Genomic DNA, 22,657 nt, shown 5'->3' with positions numbered 1-22,657 from the left:
GGTGATCTTGTGCAAATGTCCCAGGGTTTCCCACCTCAAGATTTTATGTTCAAATAAATAGGCAATACTTAACTTACCCACAGCAATCATGGCGCCACCCAATCCGCAAAAGATGATCAAGCAGGCTATGGACCGAGCTGTGGGGGAAACAAAGCACAAGCCTTGTTAGCAGAGCCGGCAGTGTTGCTGAAACTGAGTGCATTGGGGGTTAGGGATTAGGAGAATGAGGAAAATGGAAATAATCTTGAGGGTTAAACATATCCATCCATATAGTGCATTTATTTGAACACTATTGCCACGGCTAAGGTTTTCAAATAAATGTACTATGATAGTAAGGTGGAAGGAGTGCCGCCTCTTGCATCATTGAACTGTTTGAACGTTTTTTACAATATATACATTAAAAAGGTTTAGTAGCATGCAGTTGAGTGGCATAGAGTGGAGTGGCATACAGTGGAATAGCGTACAGCAGCTTGACGTACAAAAAAAAAGTGTACAGTGGAGTAGCACAAGTGGAGTGGTGTACACTGGGGTGGCATACAGGGGAGTGGCATAGATTGAAATAGTTTAAAGTGGAAGAGCGGACAGTGGAGCGGCGCACAGTGGAGTCAGGTAGAGTGGAGTGCCATAGAGTCCAAAAGCTTAGTGTTGAGTGGAGCAGAGTGCAGTTGCTTTCAGTGGAAAAGCATGTAGTGGAGTGGGGTAGAGTGGGGAGCCATAGAGTCGCAAAGCTTAGCGTTGAGTGGCGCAGAGTGCAGTTGCTTTCAGTGGAATAGCATATAGTGGAGTGGCAAACAGTGGAATGCACAGAGTGGAATAGCGTTCAGTAGAGTGTTGTAGAGTGGAGTTATGTACAATGGAATTTATGGAGTGAAATAGCATTCAGTGACGCAGAGTTAAGTGGCTTATAGTAGAATAGCATACAGTGGAGTGGTGAAGAGTGGAGTAGTATAGAGTGGAGTGTGGTAGAGTCTAATAGTGCACAGTGGAGTGGCATACAGAGACAGCACTGGCGTACAGAGGAACTGAGTATAGTCAAGTGAAGTACAGTGTAGTGGCATACAGTGGAACATCGTAGAGTGGAATGGTATAGAATGGAGTGGTGAAGAATGCAGTAGCATATAATGGAGTGGCGTACAGTGGAGTGACATAGAATCAATCAATCAATCAATCAATCAATCAAAAAAACAGCATTTGTAATGCGCAACACTGTCACCCCTAGGGGTTTCTAGGCGCTGTGTCTCCGTCGAAGAACCAATGCTTTAATCTCTTTCTGAAGCCTGCCAGCAAAAGAGATATGCGAAGCTGGGGAGGGATTTCATTCAAGGTCTTGGCAGCGATGAAGAGGTAGCTGTGGGTGTGACGGATGCGGGGCGCGGAAAGAGGAGTGCAGGTGTCTAGCAGGTTTGCGGAGGTTCAGTTGATGGTTGAGGTAGGCAGGTCCAAGGTCGTGGAGGGCTTTGTAGGCGTGCATGAGGATCTTGAACGCTGGATCAGAGTGGCTTAGGGTGGAATAGCATTTAGTTGAGTGGCATACAGTGGAGTGGCGTAGAATGGAATAATGTGGAGTGGGGTAGTGGGAGTGCAGCTGCGTGCAGTGGAAAAGCGTAAAGTGGAGTAGCACAGAATGGAGTGGCATTGAGTGGAGTGTTGTAGAGCGGACTGGGGTAGAGTAGATTGGCGTAGAGACAAGTGGCATAGAGAGGAGTGGTGTACAGTGGAGTTGCGTACAGTGGAATAGTGTAGAGTAGATTGGTACACAGTGTATTGGCTTACAATGGAGTGGTATAGACTGGAGTGTCATACAGTGGAATAGTGTACAGTGGAGTAGTATACAGTGCAGTGGAGTAGAATGGAGTGTGGTAGAGTGGAGTGGAGTGGCATAAAGTATAATAGTGTAGAGTGGAGTGGGATTGAGTGGAGTGGCATAGAGTAGCTTGGTCTAGGCTGGACTGGCATAGCGGGGAGTGAGCCACAGTGTAGTTGCGTAGAGTGTAACATAATAGAGTGGAGTGGCTTAGAGTACAGTAGCATACAATAGTGTGGTGTACAGTGGAATAGCGTACCCTGGAGTGGAGTACAGTGGAGTGGCATAGAGTGGAATATCATAGAGTGGAGTTGCGTAGAGTGGAGTAGTGTACAGTGGAGTGGCGTAGAGTGGAATGAGGTACAGTGTAGGGGCATATAGTGGAATAGCATAGACTGAAATGTCATAGAGTGGAGTGGCATTGAGTGGAGTGTTGTACAGTGGAATACCGTAGAGGGGATCAGGGTAGAGAGTAGATTGGAGAGGCACACAGTGAAATAGCGTACTGTGGAGTTGCGTAGAGTGGAGTGGCGTACAGAGGAACAGCATAGAGTGTAGTGGCGTAGAGTGGAGTGGCATACAGTGGTGTAGCATGCAGTTGGTGTAGAGTGTAATAACATTGAGTGCACTGGTGTACTGTGTAGTGACGTAGAGTGAAGTGGCTTATAGTGGAATAGCATAGAGTAGAGAGGAGGGAAGTGTTGTACTGTAGAATAGCATAGAGTGTAGTAGGGTAGAGTGAAGTAGCACAGAGTGGAGTGGTGTAGAATGGAGAGGCGTACAGCATAATAGCGTACAGTGAATTGTCGTAAAGTGGGGTGGCTTATAATGGAGTAGTGTAGAGTGAATGGTGTAGAGTGGAATGGCGTACAGTGGAATAGCGTACAGTGCAGTGTTGTACACTGAACTGACGTACAGTGGAGCGGCATAGAGTAAAACAGCGCAGAGTATAGTGTCAGAGAGTGGAGTTGCGTACTGTGTAATAGCGTCAGTGGAGTAGCATAGATTTGAGGGATGTACAGTGGAGTGGCATAGACTGGGGTGTCATAGAATGGAGTGCTGTAGAGTGTAATAGCATGCATTGGAGAGATGTAGCGTGAGGTAGAGTGAGTGACTTAAAGTGTAATAGCGTAGAGTGTAGTGGTGTAGAGTGGAGTAGAACACATAGGAGTGGTGTAGAGTGGAATGTGGTAATTGAAACAGCAGTAGTGTGAAAGCGGAGAACAGATGTATATGTTATTTGGCAGGAATATACATTATGAGGTGCAAATGGTCATTTTTGCTAGCATGTGTGAATAGTGTAAGCAGTGTTAAATGTATAATTTTTAAAATACTTCGTTACATACTGTGCCACGGTATACCGCAGTAAGTTTGAGGTATAGCGCATTACATGCTAATGAAAAGGCAGTCTGATTAGCAAATGTATGTGTTTACCAAACGTCAAAGGCAGCCATGTAGTTTTTAGCAGTTCGGCTGCTTTCTGCATTTCGCTGCGTTCTGGGTTGGGTACAGTATATTAATATTCTGGGGGATAAATAAACAAACGTACACGTCAGATAGTATTAGCGATACGTAGCGTAAAAGTTTTCTTATTATGTTATCACGTGACATGTTGGTAGAGGAATCCACATTTGTTATGAAAATATGGACCTCAGTGTGCATTTTGTGTTACAACTGTTAGGCTTGATCGATGTGTCTCTGGAGACTTGCTCCTGTTGGGCTTTTAAAAAATCAATGAATAAAGTTGTTAAAAAAAAAATTCTGTGGGATAGCTGTCACCAAACAGGGCTTAGCAAGATTTCAAACTCCGCCATCATAAGCGGACGAAGCGGGCAACCTGCATTTCACAGTTTGCAGGACGCACAAAAACGGCCCATCTTTGCTTTTGGGAAAGCTTTACTGGTTAAAAAAGTTTTTGCAAATAAATTGTCTTGGAAAATAAGATTTCTGCGAGAAAATGTGCCCGCTACGAACTAGGGGCCTCCTGTAAATCTTATTCCATGAAAAAATCCTGCTACTTGTTTCCTTTCAAAAATCTCAACCTTTGCGAAGTTTACGAATCGCAAAACTTTTTTAAATAAAACTCACTAAGTTGCAGAGGAAAACTATTTGCATTTTCGGGCATCCCCCTAGTTTTTTGTTAATCTGTGTTATGTCTGATGTTGAAATATGTCATCTACATGCAGCGTACAATATAGAGGTGCTTTGGTATGAAGGATCAGTTTATGCTGTATTTACGTGTATAATTTCTGAGAGATGCCATTTCATACTGATTATAGACTGAAGGGCACAGGAAAGATATACATTACTGTGCAGCCAATACCATCTTACATTGGTTCTAAACTGAAGCTGTTAGTGATGCCTCTCATGGTGTTAGAGATTTATTTATGCAACATTCTCAGATCGCTCACTAGCAGACCTGGGCATTTAGGGACATTACATTAAATGGGCCTTTGCAAAATTTTAATTACACCGGAGTAATCGGCGTAATTGCAGCAATTACACGTTACTCATTTGATGCAAAATGTCGCCATATTGCGTAATTCAGAGTATTTTAGGGCAAAAATCCTCCTGCATGAGCACAGGAACAATGTTCTAAGCAAGAGCGGGTGGCTGCTGGCTACTGCTGCTCATGTACTGTATCATTTAGTGCCTTTTTCTTAATGGAAAATGCTCCCTCTTACCTATGTTGGATGCATTTTCCACAAAGAAAAGAGCTCTAAATGCTGGATTACACTTCTTGCGTAATGACACTTAATTATGAGTATTTCGCTAGAGAGGATTATGCCTGTTACGCCCACCCCTAATTAAAACCCAGAAGATCAGCGTTGCTGTAATGAGCAAAAGATGTGGATCTGAAGGTCTGGTGAGCAATTGTTTATGGTAAAAGATGTGTCATCTTATGCTGATTAGACGTTGAAGGAGATACATGTGATGTCTCATGACGTAAAAGAGGAGGGGAGGTTTATATATCATAAGCAATATATCCCTTGATAAAAATCTCGCATCCACCACATCGACAACCAGTACATTGTCAAAGTAGATAGTTGTGTAATTCGGAGAAGTCGATATATACTTGCATTGTTGATGCATTGGTAGGCCATGTAGTAGAGGCAGTATTTTTGTAGGTCAATATCGTTGAACTTGATACAGTGACATACAACCGTAAAATATGTAAACTCACTCTGAATACAAGTCAACAAGAGCAGTCAGGTAAGAGCAGCCGCGGTCGGTAGTAGGAGTAACTGCAGGGCGGTGACGTGGGGAGGGGGAGGGGCAGGGTGGGGGGTAGTAAACTATGGATTATAGAGGTTTTCAGGTAAGTTAACATATAAATTAATAAAACGAATTTTGTTGCGTGCACTGCATCGCATTTGGGGATGCAGTGCACGCAACGAAATTCGTTTTATTAATTTATATGTTAACTTACCTGAAAACCTCCATAATCCATAGTTTACTACCCTCATCCTGCCCCTCCCCCTCCCCACGTCACAGCCCTGCAGTTACTCCTACTACCGACCGCGGCTGGGTAAGAGTTTACTGATGTGATGCTGTGGCGTTTTCTACCTTTCGTAAAATCTTAGAAGCGGCCGTCTTGAATTACCCCTTGGGTCTGTTGCTGCGGAGAGTCTATATGTATGTCAGTCTGTCCCACAGGAGGCAAGGCCTGTGGTGGCATTTGAACGCATGACTTCACCTGTGCCGTGCAGATGCTCCATGTGAGTTGGATTTTGTTCCCTTTGGGAATCATCAGTCCTAAATGGCTCCTGGGAGGGGATCAAGGCTATACTGCTCAGGATTTAGAACTATAGGTCCCACTCTGCCTGCTTCCTCTAAACCAGAGTGAGAGAATGTAGCCTACTCCCTGTGGAAGGTAACATTGTTGGAGTGCGTTTTTATTGTATACATGGGTGGTTCCTGTCAGTCACTTTCCCACCCCCTTTTTCTTGGACAAACTTTTATTGCTCTCTTCTTGGTTTGGTCTGTATTCGTCATAGGCAACATAGCTGAAGCTGGCATCTTGCTTCACTCATTACATGTAAATGTTGCTTTCTTGGAAGCATGAGCCATCTCATAATGCTGGCACAGTTTACTATGTTCTAGGAACAAAGACTCATGCCATCCTGACAAGCACCCTTTTTTATTGACTGTGCTTCAAATGAACTATATATGGTGAGTTACAGCAAGGCAGGTTGGGCAGGAGGAACAACTGTGTTTGGGGTTTGGGACGGGAATGTCCTCTGCACGGTAAACAGGCATCTACCCCTGCCATGAGTGCCCATCTGCATGTAAAACTGGTCTCCCAAGTTTCTTTTTGGCTCTGCCATCATGCTCATCTAGTGTGTTTACTGAAGGCCAGGCATGCCCCTGGAGATGTGAGATCCTGAACCTGTTCTGTGACTTGGAGTGGCGCATCAACTGGGCCCTTATAGTGGGTATAGGACTATTGTCAATGCCCTGGGTAAGTCACATAAAATGGCGTTGGCATTGTGCCAGGTTTCTGTGAATCTTTAGTACAAAAATACCTTTTTCTCTGTGTCAGGAGACAGCACAGTCAACTGATCCGTCTAGTGTAAAGGTTTTCCTAATATGAATTCTAGACCTTGCGCTGACATTCTTTGGATGAGTCAAGCGCATGTATGGGGAGTAGAAGTGGAGCATGTGTATGATAGTAGGCCTCTGTGGGATTAGAGTCTGAAAACTGGGGCCAGTGAGATCCATTTCCAATGGCCCCTGGTTTAGCATGGCACAAGACAGAGGGTGGTGACAGCTTCCCCAGGCATGGGAAGGGCATTACCAGCTTTCTAGTGACTGAAATGTGGAGACCTAGACACAAAAGTGTAGGAAAATAAAGAGAGAGGAACCTTTAGAAATGTACTGAGGTCCCTGTTAGAAAGGGGCTGCTGATTAGTTCTTCCTGAGCACTTCCATTAGACAGATGGCACGAGTGAGGGGTTGGGACTACAATATCAATTATTGAAGGTGAGGACCTTCCTAGTTAGGGTCTTTCATTTGTCTGTTTCTGATTACTGCTTCAGGAAAGATGACAGCCAGGTCAAGAGAGTTCATGTAGCCTTGTGTCCTTATTTTAGCTGCTCCTGCTTGGAGCCAGCATTATTGCTGGATGCAGTGAGAGGCATTATCTTGTAGGCCTGGGCAAAAATTTCGTTCCGTTCGCGGAAATTGCGATAATTTGACATTTTTGCGTTCCGCGGAGAGCGCGAAAATGTCAAAAATTCCGGTTTCCGCAGCTTGGCGATAATTTGTTTCTTGCTCGCGCTGTAAAATGATACATTCTCGCGCGCGCGCGATCGCCTTACCTGAATCCCTGCGTTCGCCGACAAGTTTTCTTGATCCGGTCGCGTTCTCCATGAGATGTTGTATTGTTTTTAGCCATTTGCGCTGTCTCGCGACAGTTCGCGCCCGCAGTGACGTCATGCGTCGCGCGATCACGTCTTTCTTCTCGCGATCATGCACCGCGAGAACAACTCAAAACAAGATGGCCGCGCCCGCAAGCAACCACATGGGTAAGTTGGCGACCCGCAACCATGCAGAAAATCTCGCGAACATGCCGGAAAAAAACTTCCGCATCTTCGCGATATTTCTGCTTGTTTGCGATAATTTTAAACATTCTCGCGATAATTTGCGAAGGTTAATTCCGCAAATTCCGCCCACCCCTATTATCTTGCACAGCCACAAAACAAACCAAGCCAAACTGCTTCTGAAACATTACAGAATATATCCATACCCCTTTATAAAAAAGGAGCACTAAAGTGGAATCCACGCCACGTCATTTTGTTCCAGTTCCAAGCTCTTCTTGACTTCTTGAATGACTGCTGTGTGAATAGGGCTGGTGCCTGCATGACAGTTTCCCAAGCCGGGGGTGGTGGGGGACATCGACCAAAGTCTGTACTTTCTGCTGAAGGAACTGATTGCTTGTCTACAGACTATAAACTTGCCCACTTGGTGATACAGGGAAAGAGAGTGGCAGGAGGCGAGGCAGGCTGTGCAAGAGGAGAATTCCAGCATGTTCTTGGAGTGAGGAACACCCAGAGGAAGCAGACTTTGAAAACAGAGCAAAACAATGAGCGACTTGACTTGTCAATGGACCTCTGGTCTACTCGAGTGTTTCTCTTGCTTTGAACAGTACCTAGACTTGTAACTGCCAAGCATGATCATATCATTCGGCCTCCTATCGTGGGTCAGAAAGACTGCTTCTGCTGTCGAGAATGACTGCCTCTGTGCAAGCCTGCCGTACTGATTCTGCCCAGCAGCAGAGTTCCGAGTGAGGTCCCAGACACAGCCTCCACAGCTATGAAATCTGCCACCATAGGAGTAGGAATGATGAAAACTACAGCGAAGCAGGTATCAGTATAAGCTGCATGTACGTCTAAAATTAACAATAAACTAAAATTACGGAAGAAATCTGATGTATGAATGTAAAATGTTCGGCAGGTGAACTGGAACCGGTAAAAAATATTTGAACTGGCTTCCGCTTCCAGTGTGGTACATTTGAGTAAACGGCACCTGCGATTAACCCATGCACAGGTGACACTTGGTGGAAAGAGGAAGGCGAGATTACAGTCATCGAAATTCTACATCTGCATTGAACAGGGAGCCCTTTATGCAAGTTGAAGCAAAAGTAGAAATTTCAGACTTGTGATATTCTGCTTCCCATCATCGTTCTATACGATTATTATAACTGACCATCAGAGTCTAACAAGTTGCTTTCTCTTCAGAGTGAGGACACGGAAAATAAGAGCTGTCAGTTTGGATTTCTGCTACACCCTGCTTTTCATCTTCCTACCTTGTATAACCTTTCCTTGTAATCGCCCTGAGAAGGCCCTTATGGAATGATGACCGAAACATGTTGACTGCAATTATGGAGGAGTTAAATAATGACTAATTTGAATTATAGGACTCTTTTGAAATGTCTAAGAACAAAGGTTTGCCCAAACAATATGGAGCCTGCTGACTTAATTAACTACCTCCGAATGTTAAACTGGATACCAGAATCATGTGGAAACACCCTAAGATTATGTTTACAAGGATGGTATAGTAATGACTGATTTAATTATACAGACTCTGAACAGCTTTTTATAATGCCATATGTAAAATTTAGAATAAAGCACTTTAGATAATTTTTCAAATCTTGAGGCCGGTTTATTAGGAAATTGTATTCATTTTAATACGCCTTGGTCACACAAAGTCCATAAGCAATTCGGTGTAAAATTATTATATGCAACACCTAATAATGACTTATACATTATTTAGGGCCATAATGTGTATTGACTTTTCTCTTAGGAAAACCTTCTTTGTGTGATAAAACCGATGCAATATGCGAGGGACTGTAGAAATTTGGAAACTCTCATAGCAGAGGGAAAGTATCAAAGGGGGAGTATCACCTGGTTGAATATCGTAAGTAGGATTACAATCCTGTAACTGATCACTGGATCTGTGTAGTATTTTGTTTTGTTGTGAGATTAAAGTACTTTGTTTTAATGAGAAACTAAGCTCTGGACTGTACAAAACGTTACTGCCTCTGTCGGTTGATGGTGTACTTTTTAACTGCTCGCTACCCTGTGAATAAAGTTTGAAAAGGGTGTACTTGCTCCACTTTGCAGTCATAGAACGATGGGCCACAGGAGTCAGACACCACTGGCAAATGACCTCAACCACCTTGTTTGTGTCTCAGTAGCTACTGTCTGCCCTGTGGCTCTCTGGAACGAAGACTGATAGCGGGCTACCGGTGGAGCAACATTGGGGATGGTGGGAGGTCACTCTGTCATGGATGTGATGTTGACCTACAAAAATATTGCATCCACAATATCGACTGTCTCAGATTGACTACCACTCTATCGTCACACTAACTAGATGTGTGGTTAAGAATTGTAAACCAGTACGTATCTAAATCTACTTAGCTCGGCAATATAGCAGCAGCCGAAAGAGTGGATGCGATATTTTTGTAGGTCATTGAGTCGACCTTGATCATGTGATGTACATCCCTGGAGATCGGTGACTGTATTCTAAGGGGGGCCTGGGCCAGTACTTTAGTGGGCACTTTTCTGGCACATCCGCTGTCCGGAGGTTACATAGTGATGAGCTGTTGCCAGTGCTTAATTTGTAATAAAAAGTGTGCCAGGACCTTCGTCAGGAGACTGCTGCAACTTTAAACACCCCCTACCCCTGCCAGAGCTGGCAATGACAATACCCACACAAACCTCTAACTATAACACTCCTACAAATGCGATGATTCACACAAGGCCCCCAAAGCTATAAGGATGGCTTGGGCGAGAGGAATTAATCAATTTTAATGTTTATTTAACTAACAGCTGTTGTTCTGCTCATCTCTAAATACACAGACAGTGCCACCATGTGGCAGACTGTCATAAGTGTCAGTGTTCAAAATTAAGTCCCGGTGCCGAGCGCCAGAAACCTCTGGCTCAAATTAAGCACTGGGTGTTGCTTGAACAGTAGATTCTGGGGCTCTTTTCTGAAGTACCAGTGGGATGGGGCCTTGAAGACTATGGGCCCGATTCACAAAGGGCCACTGCACTTGTGGTGGAGGCCTCGCAGTTGTAGTGGGGGCCCCACACATGTGGCGGGACCTCCTCACTGCAGTTTTTTATTGCAAAGGTCCCGCAACGAGAGAGGGCACCCCACCAAGACAGCGGGGCCTCTGCCATGAGTGGGGAGGCCCTTTGTAAATCCGGGTCCTTCGAAAGGATGTAGTCTTGCACACTCCGGACATAGTAGGAAAGGGGCTGGCTTCATCTGGGGGGTATCCATCTATCCAGTTGTTAGGTCTCGGGACCATCCGGTCGGCAGACCGGAAGTCCGGAGATTTAATGACTTGGGAGAAGAGGGGCTTGAACCGGCCCCTCTTCTGCCCTGTTCTCCAGTGGCTGGCCTCGTAAATGCTGGCCAGCCATTGGAGAAGAGGTCCCGTCACTCCAATCATGCCCCGTCCTTTTCGGATCGGGGGGCGTGTTTTTTGCAAGAAGTCTCATTCTCTCCTCCAGCCAATGGCTGGAGGAGAGAAAAGACAAACACGCCCCCAATCCGAAATGGACGCTGCGTTTCTGGTGTGCCTTTTGCTCTGCCTTGTTTTAGGGCTGGGGCAGGGTCCGTGACTTACCAGAATTCCTCGCTGAACGGGCAGTGGGAGGCTTTGTTACATCTTTTAAAAGCTGCCAGGGCACGGACCCTGTCATTCAAGTGGCACTGCAGACGTCTGTCTAGGAGCCTGGAGGGCCGGGAAGAAAACTTTCACGGGGAAGCTTCTATCAGGCAACGGCTGCAACGCAAGGAGGGATCAGGGCGTGTTCTCTACAGCCTTTGGGCTTGGGCACAACAAATCCCCTTCCGGGAGCGTCTAAAACATTAACAGGGACGCTTCTGTGCAGGAGCCGCCAGGGAGACACTCATTGGACAACTTCTCCCTGAGACTCTGAGAGCCTGAAACTGAACGGCGCCCAGGAGACACCGACTGGAATCCCCTGCCCTCGTGAGAGGTTATGTGTTATGTAAAACTATTCTTTTTAGCTGAATTTGTGTAGCTCCCACAATTTGTGTTTTTCGGGATCGACCCGTTGTGGCTGTGCATGCGAATCACAGCTGCCTGTTTTATGGAGATCTGTGCCTCCGCGCTCTCTTGTGAATACGGGTGGTGTCCAATCCCTTGGAGAGCAATAGTCTTTACGATAGGGGCGTGGTGTCAGAGACACGAAGAGCTGGAAGGAGGTCACAACCGGGATCCAGCACCCTTCATCTCCTCCCCACAGGGATTCTAAGCAAATCACTTAATCTCCCCGTGCATACAAAAAAAGTAATGAATCTGTCCGTAAACAACAACTGGTGCTCATGTAAAACGCTCTGCCTTCGGGTCGAGTTCGTGCTATATAAAACTGCAAAAAAAAAAAAAAAACAGCGCCTAACATGTACAGCATCGGATGTATGTGGAGGGTGATGAATGAGAGCAGAAAGCACCTCCCGTACTAAAAGCAGAGTATTAGGAGCAGAAGTGCAGAGGGCGACGGCAGAGGGGATGGCATGGTGAAAATCACCAAGCACAGAAAACACCCCATTCCTGTAATACGAGCGAAGCTTCTATCAGGCAACGGCTGCAACGCAAGGGGGGATCAGGGCGTGTTCTCTCAAGCCTTTGGGCTTGGGCACAACAAATCCCCTTCCGGGAGCGTGTAAAACATTAACAGGGACGCTTCTGTGCAGGAGCCGCCAGGGAGACACTCATTGGACAACTTCTCCCTGAGACTCTGAGAGCCTGAAACTGAACGGCGCCCAGGAGACACCGACTGGAATCCCCTGCCCTCGTGAGAGGTTATGTGTTATGTAAAACTATTCTTTTTAGCTGAATTTGTGTAGCTCCCACAATTTGTGTTTTTCGGGATCGACCCGTTGTGGCTGTGCATGCGAATCACAGCTGCCTGTTTTATGGAGATCTGTGCCTCCGCGCTCTCTTGTGAATAAGGGTGGTGTCCAATCCCTTGGAGAGCAATAGTCTTTACGATAGGGGCGTGGTGTCAGAGACACGAAGAGCTGGAAGGAGGTCACAACCGGGATCCAGCACCCTTCATCTCCTCCCCACAGGGATTCTAAGCAAATCACTTCATCTCCCCGTGCATACAAAAAAAGTAATGAATCTGTCCGTGTACAACAACTGGTGCTCATGTAAAACGCTCTGCCTTCGGGTCGAGTTCGTGCTATATAAAACTGCAAAAAAAAAAAACAAACAGCGCCTAACATGTACAGCATCGGATGTATGTGGAGGGTGATGAATGAGAGCAGAAAGCACCTCCCGTACTAAAAGCAGAGTGATAGGAGCAGAAGTGCAGAGGGCGACGGCAGAGGGGATGGCATGGTGAAAATCACCAAGCACAGAAAACACCCCATTCCTGTAATACGAGCGAAGCTTCTATCAGGCAACGGCTGCAACACAAGGGGGGATCAGGGCGTGTTCTCTACAGCCTTTGGGCTTGGGCACAACAAATCCCCTTCCGGGAGCGTCTAAAACATTAACAGGGACGCTTCTGTGCAGGAGCCGCCAGGGAGACACTCATTGGACAACTTCTCCCTGAGACTCTGAGAGCCTGAAACTGAACGGCGCCCAGGAGACACCGACTGGAATCCCCTGCCCTCGTGAGAGGTTATGTGTTATGTAAAACTATTCTTTTTAGCTGAATTTGTGTAGCTCCCACAATTTGTGTTTTTCGGGATCGACCCGTTGTGGCTGTGCATGCGAATCACAGCTGCCTGTTTTATGGAGATCTGTGCCTCCGCGCTCTCTTGTGAATACGGGTGGTGTCCAATCCCTTGGAGAGCAATAGTCTTTACGATAGGGGCGTGGTGTCAGAGACACGAAGAGCTGGAAGGAGGTCACAACCGGGATCCAGCACCCTTCATCTCCTCCCCACAGGGATTCTAAGCAAATCACTTAATCTCCCCGTGCATACAAAAAAAGTAATGAATCTGTCCGTGTACAACAACTTGTGCTCATGTAAAACGCTCTGCCTTCGGGTCGAGTTCGCGCTATATAAAACTGCAAAAAAAACAAACAAACAGCGCCTAACATGTACAGCATCGGATGTATGTGGAGGGTGATGAATGAGAGCAGAAAGCACCTCCCGCACTAAAAGCAGAGTGATAGGAGCAGAAGTGCAAAGGGCGACGGCAGAGGGGATGGCATGGTGAAAATCACCAAGCACAGAAAACACCCCATTCCTGTAATACGAGCGAGTGGGAAAACAAAGTAGTGCTCACAAGCAGCATACATTGAACAGTAGTGCAGAGTTAATGTAATAGGGCCAGTCGCCATGGGAGATGACTAGCAGACTAAGGAGGGACAAACACAATGAATACACCAGTGAAAATGCTGCATTTCAGAAGAGCACAAGCACTACCTATATTGTCCAGACCGCAGCCTTAATCCTTAGGGTTTAAAGTTTTGTGAGTTGACCAATTTATTGGGTACGATTCACTAAAACTTTTGGGATAGGTCCTCATACTCCAGGTTTAAATAACGTCATCCTGAATCTTTGGGCGTAGAACATACTCGCGTCTTATGCCTAAAGAAACCACCCACAGATAGTGCTTAATGAACTGAATCTGTATGTTTAGGTGTAACCCACAGCTTTGTGAATCGGTCCTGTGAAAACGCTCGCCCCATGCCAGACAATTGCCAGCACCTTACAACTGTTCGCCTAGTTCCCACCCTCCAGCAAGGGTTGCAGTATTGTTTCCTGCTTTAACTGTATTGAAACATTTAAATAGCGCTTACCACCGCCGTGTGGCCCACCGAAACGCTTGGCTGCATGATTCACTGCTGTATTGGGTATGAATTTGTAAGGGTGTTTTGTATTCGGTGTTCCTCTGTGGGAAGTGTCCCCATGTGCGTGGTGACCACCTACTTGCGGTTATTGGATTAAGGAATGCATCACTTACTGTGGCAGATGAATTGTGAAACGTAAGAGCGCAGTTGATTACTTACAGTAAGCTGACTGCTTTGAACAGCACTGCAGGTCCCCTTCTTTGCCTGTTGCTGCCTTCCCTGCATTGTCCAATTTGAGACGTTGTTGAAAGGTTTATGGGTCTGAGCAGGCATGTTTAGAGCTATATTATAAGGGGGGTGGGTCTGGTAGAATGTTAAGTAGATGTCAAGTATTTAGCTGGTTGGGACCTGCAGTTGTGGACTAGATTAGTTTCCGGTGATTAGCCAGCAATATGTGGTGCATCTTTCCAGTTATTTTATGCCAGGTCCGTTGGCTGTGTACAGTACTGTATCATGGAGAAGAACCATAGACGTTGCATGTCAGTGTGAGGCGGTCAATGGGGTTAGTGGAGTTATGCAGCCTGCATGTACCATAATTGGCTGCTGTCCTCTGAGTTTTAGAATTAGTGTGGGCCATATGAGTGGCGTTTTGCTGCAGAGTCGAATGTGTATACACAGCTTTCTTTCCTTCTAAAACAGTATAGTGAGCCTGCTGCGTTGTTCCCTGTGTATTCTACAGGGTACAGAATCAAATCCTGGTTCGTCGGCTCAGTGAGTTAATGTGTTTGCTGCAGAGGTCTCTGTGTGTGTGTGTGTGTGTGTGTGTGGCTCTGTGTGGGTAGCTTTTTTTGTAGGTGGCTCTATGCGTGGGTGGCTCTGTCTGTGTGTGGGTAACTGTGTGTGTGTGTAGGTGGCTCTGTGTGGGTGGCTCTATTTGTGTGTGGGTTGCTCTATGTGAATAGCTCTTTGTAGGTGGCTCTGTGTGGGTGGCTCTGTGTGTGTGTGGCTCTGTGTGGGTGCAAATGCAATAGGTCTCACATTTGAGAGAGATTAAGCTATTGACATTGTAAATAACAATGCCGTTTCTTTAAATGTTTTAAAAACAAAAACAAACAAAAATAATGTCATGAGCAATGCCAATAGCTCTAACTTTAAGAATGCCGAGACCATTGCATTGTAAATGCTTGTTGGTTAAGGGTTGGAGTAATGAAGATTAATTTTTTTTTAATTTTACAGATTTTTATATAGCGCGAACTTGACCCGAATCGGGTATCAGAGCGCTTTACATAGCACCAGTTGCATTACATGAGGACACATTCATCTTTGTTAGGCACAGGGAGATTAAGTGATTTGCCTAGAATCACAGGATGTTCAGCGTCATTGCCGAGACTCAAACCCAGTTCTCCAGATTCGAGGTCGACCGCCCTAGCCGTTAGGCCAACTCCTTTCCCCAGAGATATGTTTCCTTGTATCGAGGCCCTGCCAAACCCTACCTAAGGAATGCCGTGTTGAGATTTAGAGTTGGACTAAATCTGTGCTACGTAGATATGAAGATTAGAGCAATAATGAGAGATGAGCAGGGCTTATCTACACGTGGACTGAATGTAAAACGTAGCGGGCTACAAGTTTTATGAGATTGTGTTTTTTTGATGAATGGAAGAGTTTTTAAAACCAGTTTTTAGTAACAATAGTATTATTAATCGGGATCAAGCCATTAGCCTCCTAATAAACATGAATTGCTTAAATGTGGTATGTAATAGGGAGATTCTTAATCACAATAGGGGAGTCCCTTAAAAGGGCTCTCAACTAAAATGTAAGAGCTTAGGGGGGTGTTATGAGATTTTAGCTATGGATATGGGACACGTGGCTTGTATGACGGGGTGTTTTTAATAATTTTATGGGTGGATGTTTTAGGATATAGTTATATATGTAACTACGTTGACTGTGTGTAGACCAAGGTCTAAATAAACAAAAAATGTAATCTGGATCTGACTGGCTTTTTCTTTTTTCCTTCTTACACGTGGTGGACTTCTGTCTGGTGGAGCTGCTGCTGTGTGTTTTGCAAATCCCTTCAGACATCTTGGTCGCCAGAGACATTGGAGGGCCCACGTTGACAGTCTTTTAGACAATGCAAAAGAGTTTTTTGCGAGCTGAGAGCGCTCAGTCAAAACCTTCAGTCCTTAGGCCGGTCAATCCATTTCAATGAAAAGTTTAAATTGAACCAGCATTTTATGATCATGGTACTCGTGTAACTTAACAGGTTAGGAACCTTTATCTACGGGCTCAAACTTGCACCATTGCCAGTACACTGCAAAACATTTAACTGAAGGAAAAAATCACTTTGTTTCCCACGGAAACGCCTTATACCTTTCAAATTCAGGGTGAGAAGCACTATACAGTTCAGATCTGTGAAGTAGCAGGTCGTGCACCCATCTGTGAATTATTGCTTTTCTATTCGAAAGCTATTATTTCAACAAAAAATCCTTTGAAGTCAATCTTATTTTTTCTTTCATTTTGTTGTTTTTCTTTTGCCTCAAGTGTATGCTCCGTTCTTGGGAGGTGAGAATTTATATTTGCCATGCCTGATATATTATTTTTTTCCCTGGGAAATGTTGACTGTCCTTTTTGCTGTGCTGATTACCTTGAGAGAATTTAATTCTAGGAAGGACTGATTTGTCACACTGGCTGGGCATTGAATGTACTGTTCTTCATTGTTTGGACTTCACATTTCCTGTGGAAACTTGTTTTGCCTTGGCCTGGCTATCTCATTAGAGAACGTGCTGCAGATATCCTCGACAATGCTTCTCATTTTCCTGTGAGTTGAGAGCTCTTGAACTTTCCTGACCACAAATCAGCGAAAACTGGATGAATGTGTCTGTCTCGTTCTAAATAAAGTGTCGGTGTGAGTGGTGTTTTTTTTCGTGAAAGAGATGGCCAAGTTAAGTTGGCTTTTGACGAGCACGATAAGCGGGCCACTGGAATTATGCAGAATAGAAGGCCCAAACTATGCAGCACGGTTGGGGAGACATCGTTTACAACGCACACGTCACAACGCGTGCCAATTCAATGCAGTTTTTACATCGCGAAATCCATTACAACGCATTTAATCACAACACATGCCATTACAACACATTCCCTAAAGCACCGCCCTGGCGGAGTTAGAATAGTAATTTGCATTGAAATGGTTTATGCATTGTAAAGGCTTGGGTTGTAAAGACATTCGTTGTAATGGATATTGCGTTGTAAAAAATGCATTGTATTGGCACGTGTTTTAAATGCGTACATTGTAACGGCTCCTATTGCACGGTTGGCTAAATTATCCAGCAAGGAAAGGTAAATTAGGTGGCGTAAAGTAGCACATTTTGTGCTAATATTGCTGCATTATTTTGTCATTTTTTACACAAGCTATCACTATCTGGTCCTATGTTTCACCTGATCAGTACTACTTTAATACCCACGTAAAGCAATAAGCAGCGGAAATGTAGCTAGTCAAACTTTGTAAAGGGATCACTGACACAATACTGTTGTAAACAATATATTTGACAAACATATTGTGTCAAAAATATCGTTAACACAATATCTTGCCCCATACTTATAATAGTAAGTACCAAAATATCAGAAAAAAATCTTTGACATTAATATCTCCTAAAAATATCGATTTTTAAATATGAATACGGTTTAAAGTAGTAAATGGTAAATATTTTAATATATACATTTAATATTATGTAAATTCAATACATTTCCCTACCATTCAATACTATATATACAAATGCATAAATACGCAAACATATATATCTATATATACATATATTAATATATGTTTGTGACCAACGATTAAGCTACTCCAGTTCCCTCCCTTCACGATGGGAATCAGGCAGCACCACAGGCATGGAATATTTCTATTTTATTAACGTTTCACCCACAGTGCATACACAACAGGGACAGTCAACGCGTCTCGGCGTTTGCCTTCCACAGAACCAAAATATATGTGTTGACTACTCAAAAGGTGGAGTGGCTGTTTGAAGCAGCCGGTCCGTCTTTCACCTTACAAGTGGCAATGCGGTCTGCCTTTCTGAGCGGCATAGACCTCCCTGCAGGGAGATGCAGACAGTAACCATGGGACACCCTTTTCAAGTAGCGGCCTCGGGGGCGCTCTGACTCTACGTCTCCTTTTTGCGGCACACGGTGTTCCCCTTCCTGCTACTTTACCTCTGACCATGAATGTATAATACGGCACGGGTGAGTGAACGCCCCCGTAGATTACACTGGCGGACATGTATTACAGAAGTGGCCATGCAAGCGTCTGCAACCACTTCTGTAATACTGTGGGGGAGATTTACTAAGATTTTACGCCTTGTTTGAATCATAAAAGTGATGCAAATCGCCGCAAAATCTATTTTTCTCAATTTACTTTCCAGCGCGAAACTTTGTTAGCGCTGGAAATAACGTGAAAGTAATCCAAAGCAGCGCACAACGCTGCTTTGAAGTACTTAGAGCCAAGGGGGCATATGATGGGTGGAGCATGGGCGTTCCCATGCAACCACCCAAGGTTTCTGACGCTAAACCCAATTTACTAAACAAAGTAGACTAGTTTTAGTGTGAGAAAACTGCGCCCTTTTAAAGTAGATGCAAGGAAGGAGAAATTATTTCATTTCTCCATCGTTTTCCGAATTTGCATGTGTGATGCACTGTACAGCACGTATACAAAGAGGAAAAAGGTTTGAAGTGAGTCTCAGAAGAGTATTTGGTTCTGGAAGGGTACCCTTCCAGTACAAAACCTATGCTACACTCACAGAGATGCCCTTGCACCATGGCGAAAGGTGTCTACGTGGCGCACAGCAGCTGACTTCAGCACCAGTGCTAGGGAGACTAGAGGAGAGTGCCTTATTTTAGTAAATATGGAGCTCTCCTCCTCTCTCCTATTCACACAGCGCAGCGCTGCATTTACGGCTGTTGCACGACACTGTGTGAAAAGTAGTAAACCTCCCTCTAAGGGCCGGCTTTAGTGCTGGTGGCGCCCAGTGCGACAATGTTTATTGGCGCCCCCCCCAATGACCACCACCACGGATTCTCTCACTAGCATCCTTTAACAGTGACGAAGTCTCCATAATCACACTCTCTCAGATGCATTGAATTAGTTATATAGCGCCACTCATACCAGTGTAGGGTGTCCGAGCGCTTTATAAAACACACACATTACACAGAGACAATCAATCGTACGTGTGTAAATCAGTGTATAGGAAATGTTACATAAGCCAAAGGACTAAAAGTGTAGGAGTCACATGTCATCCATTCTGGTAGGCAGTATAGTTTTAGAGTGCTTGGTGTGGAGAAGCACAAACTCAGAGTCGAAAAAGAAACAGCATAGTTGGGAGTTCTCTTTAATAATAAGAATCGATTTCTAGCCAAATTAATCCTTTTTGCAACATTAATCAATGCTCTAATAATGTATGCTTTGCAGTGTGTATGCAGTTCTAGGATGAAAGTTAATAGTTCACTATCCTATATTAGGACTTTAAGTTATAAATTGCAAGTAACTAAAGGATGTCTCTTTTGAAAGCAGTAACCTGCTGATCTGTTTACATCATACGCACTCTGTAATCTACTGGGTACACGTTCTTTGCAGCAGGCATATTAACCCTTTGCACTAACTTCACATAAGTCAAATCATCAACTATGCAAAATGCTGATCTCTCTCCAGGACGTTAATCTCAGGAGTTATTGTGACATGTATGTGAGGCCTGGTAATTGCTGGAAGAAAGAAACGCTGCAGCAGGTGCTTAAAAAGCATAATAAACTTTCAAGGACAGCGCCCCCAGGAAGCCAGCACCCGGTGCGGTGGCACCGGTCGCACCGCCCTAAAGCCGGCCCCGATGTGGAATGCGGACTCACACGCCACTGGTGCACTTTCCATAATACGGTTCCAGGTTCTGTTTTAATTGCGCCATTGTGAATCTGCATTGCCTGCTCATGCCGTACAAGAGGGGACAGCTGAAGTGAAGTGGAATGGTGGGAACAGCGGCGGCATTCATGTTTACAGACAGCTATGCCAGTTGAAATAGAAAAAAGGAGATGTCCGAAAGAACAATAAGAGCCATTTCTCCCGAATCAAAATAGACCAAACCTACCCAAATCAGCGTAGTGGTGCTTTCCATTACTTTGGTCTCCCTAAAACAAAACAAAAACTTTATGTTTTATAGAAACAAATGTTAGGATGTCAAGAGGAAAATACATCTGAAGAAGAATCAACAATTTTGCAAGCTCAGTGGTATTCATAGCATCTACAAATATATGTATTGACATGCACAGAGGTGTAATCATGGCAGGTGAATTCATGACTATTGGTGCATTCCTAGCATCAACGGTACTTTCATGTACATCACTTCTGAATTTGTGACCTCACTGGTGCTTTTCTTACATCACTGACACATTCATTACATCAGTGGTGCGTTCATGGCATTACTTGAGGTGCCTTTAACATCTGCAGTGCGTTGTAAGAGGCACTAGAGCATTAATGAGAGCACACGTGCTTTTTTCCATCACTGGTGCATTCTTGGCATCACTAGCATACATGACATCACTGGCACATTTTTGACATCAATTAGACATTTATGACATCGCTGGTTCATTTTGACACTAGTACATTCATGGCACTGCTGAAGAATTTCGACATCACTGGTTTCCAATTAACATGAATGGTGTATCGCAGTATCGGTGACATGGTATCAATGTATCGCTGACACAACATCTATGTATAGCTGACACAGTATAAAGGTATCGCTGCCACTTTATAGATGTTTCACTGATACAGTATCAAGGTATCGCTGACACCGTATTGATGTATCACTGACACTGTATCAATGTATCGCTGACACGGTATCAAAATATCGCTGAAATGCTATCGATGTATAGCTGACACGGTATATAGGTATCGCTGACACTTTATAGATTTATCACTGGTACAGTATCAAGGTATCGCTGACACACTATCAAGGTATCACTGACATGGTATCGATGTATCGCTGACACGGTATCAAGATATCGCTGAAACGATATCGATGTATAGCTGACACAGTATACAGGTATCGCTGACACTTTATAGATTTATCACTGGTACAGTATCAAGGTATCGCTGACACACTATCAAGGTATCACTGACATGGTATCGATGTATCACTGACATGGTATCAATGTATCGCTGACACAGTATCAAGATATCGCTGAAACGATATCGATGTATAGCTGACACAGTATACAGGTATCGCTGACACTTTATAGATGTATCACTGATACGGTATCACGGTATCACTGACACGTAATCGATGTATCACTGACACGGTATCAATGTATAGCTGACACGGTATAAAGGTATCGCTGATACGGTATCAAGGTATCGCTGACACAGTATAAAGGTATCGCTGACACGGTATCAAGGTATCGCTGACACAGTGTCGATATAGATGACAGCCCTGACTCTTACGTCAGTATTCTTATATTCATGATATCACTGATACATTCATGGCATCAAAGGGGCCTTTCTGACATCACTGATGTATTCAATTTTATTCAACATTTCTTTATCGAGGGAAGGTACGTTTGAAAGAGTGGCATGTGGGACTTACATCAGCTGAGGCTTAGAGTAGCAATAGAATGCACCAACAGGAAACAAAAAGAGATCGCATAGCTATTAATTAGATATGAAAACCCTGACACCAATCTAATACATCGAAAAGGGACACAGAGAGGCATAGGGCAGGCTGCTTGGTACACCAGCGTGGTATAGTGTGGACAGTAAAGGAAACAGGCTACAAGAGTGCTCTGTCACGTATAGTGAGGGCTGGGGGAACAGTATTAAGTAGTGGGATGGCTTTGAACAAATGGACGGCATCTCAAAGAACTGAGTCTAAAAGGTGTAGCAATACAAGTTCTAGGGGGGGGGGGGGGTGTTTGACAGACTAGCAAGTCTGGGGGACGGTGTATGCATGCAAGCCCACACAATAATCGACTAGGGTGACCACTTGTCCATCAATTACACGACCAATTCGTAATTTGAGCCCAGGACTATCTGTCCTTATTGGGGTCATAACAGACAGCATTTGCTATACTTTCCAGATGTTCCATTTTGCAGGTATGTGTTATATTGTGCATCTTGCAGCTCCCATCATGTCATTATCCTCTTAGCACTTCCCAGGCCTCCGTTACACTAAGTAACGTTGCTGTGTTAAAGTGCACTAAGGGAAAATAGAGGTATTTTTCAAAAGAATGGATAACATTGAGGAATATCTGAAAAGCTCTCACCTGTTGCCTTTTGTGCTTATATTATTATGGTTTTCAAATTTATTTTAATTATGTGCTGTTTTTCTCTCATATAACTTGACTCATGACTTTTTAAGCATCTACATGTTTATTTACATTGAGCATATTAAATAATTGTAATGTTTTTCTTATTATTGTTTATGGTGGACAGGGAGAATGATGGGCAGAAGAATGGGTGGATGAAGAGTGTGGGTACTAATGTTTAGGATGCAGATTGGTGGATTGATGAATAGATACTGCGTTGGTCA

At 44.3% G+C, this 22,657-nt stretch overlaps 1 protein-coding gene across 1 annotated transcript in view; it reads right to left on the bottom strand.

The window, feature by feature from the left end:
• The window catches only part of LOC146798566 (transmembrane protein 272-like), a 256,427-nt gene that overhangs the window by 24,972 nt on the left and 208,798 nt on the right, over window positions 1-22,657 (bottom strand). The window contains exons 4-5 of the mRNA XM_085627986.1: window positions 20,222-20,261; window positions 78-137 (exon numbers count right to left, since the gene is read on the bottom strand). Coding sequence (XP_085484112.1) covers window positions 78-137; window positions 20,222-20,261 — 100 coding nt within the window. The remainder of the gene's footprint in view (window positions 1-77; window positions 138-20,221; window positions 20,262-22,657) is intronic.

The sequence above is a fragment of the Triturus cristatus genome, chromosome 9 (genome assembly GCF_964204655.1).
Source record: "Triturus cristatus chromosome 9, aTriCri1.1, whole genome shotgun sequence".
In the NCBI taxonomy this organism is placed as follows: Eukaryota; Metazoa; Chordata; class Amphibia; order Caudata; family Salamandridae; genus Triturus; species Triturus cristatus.
The sequence above is the reverse complement of the archived record's forward strand: the minus strand, read 5'-3'. Positions and strand labels throughout refer to the sequence as shown.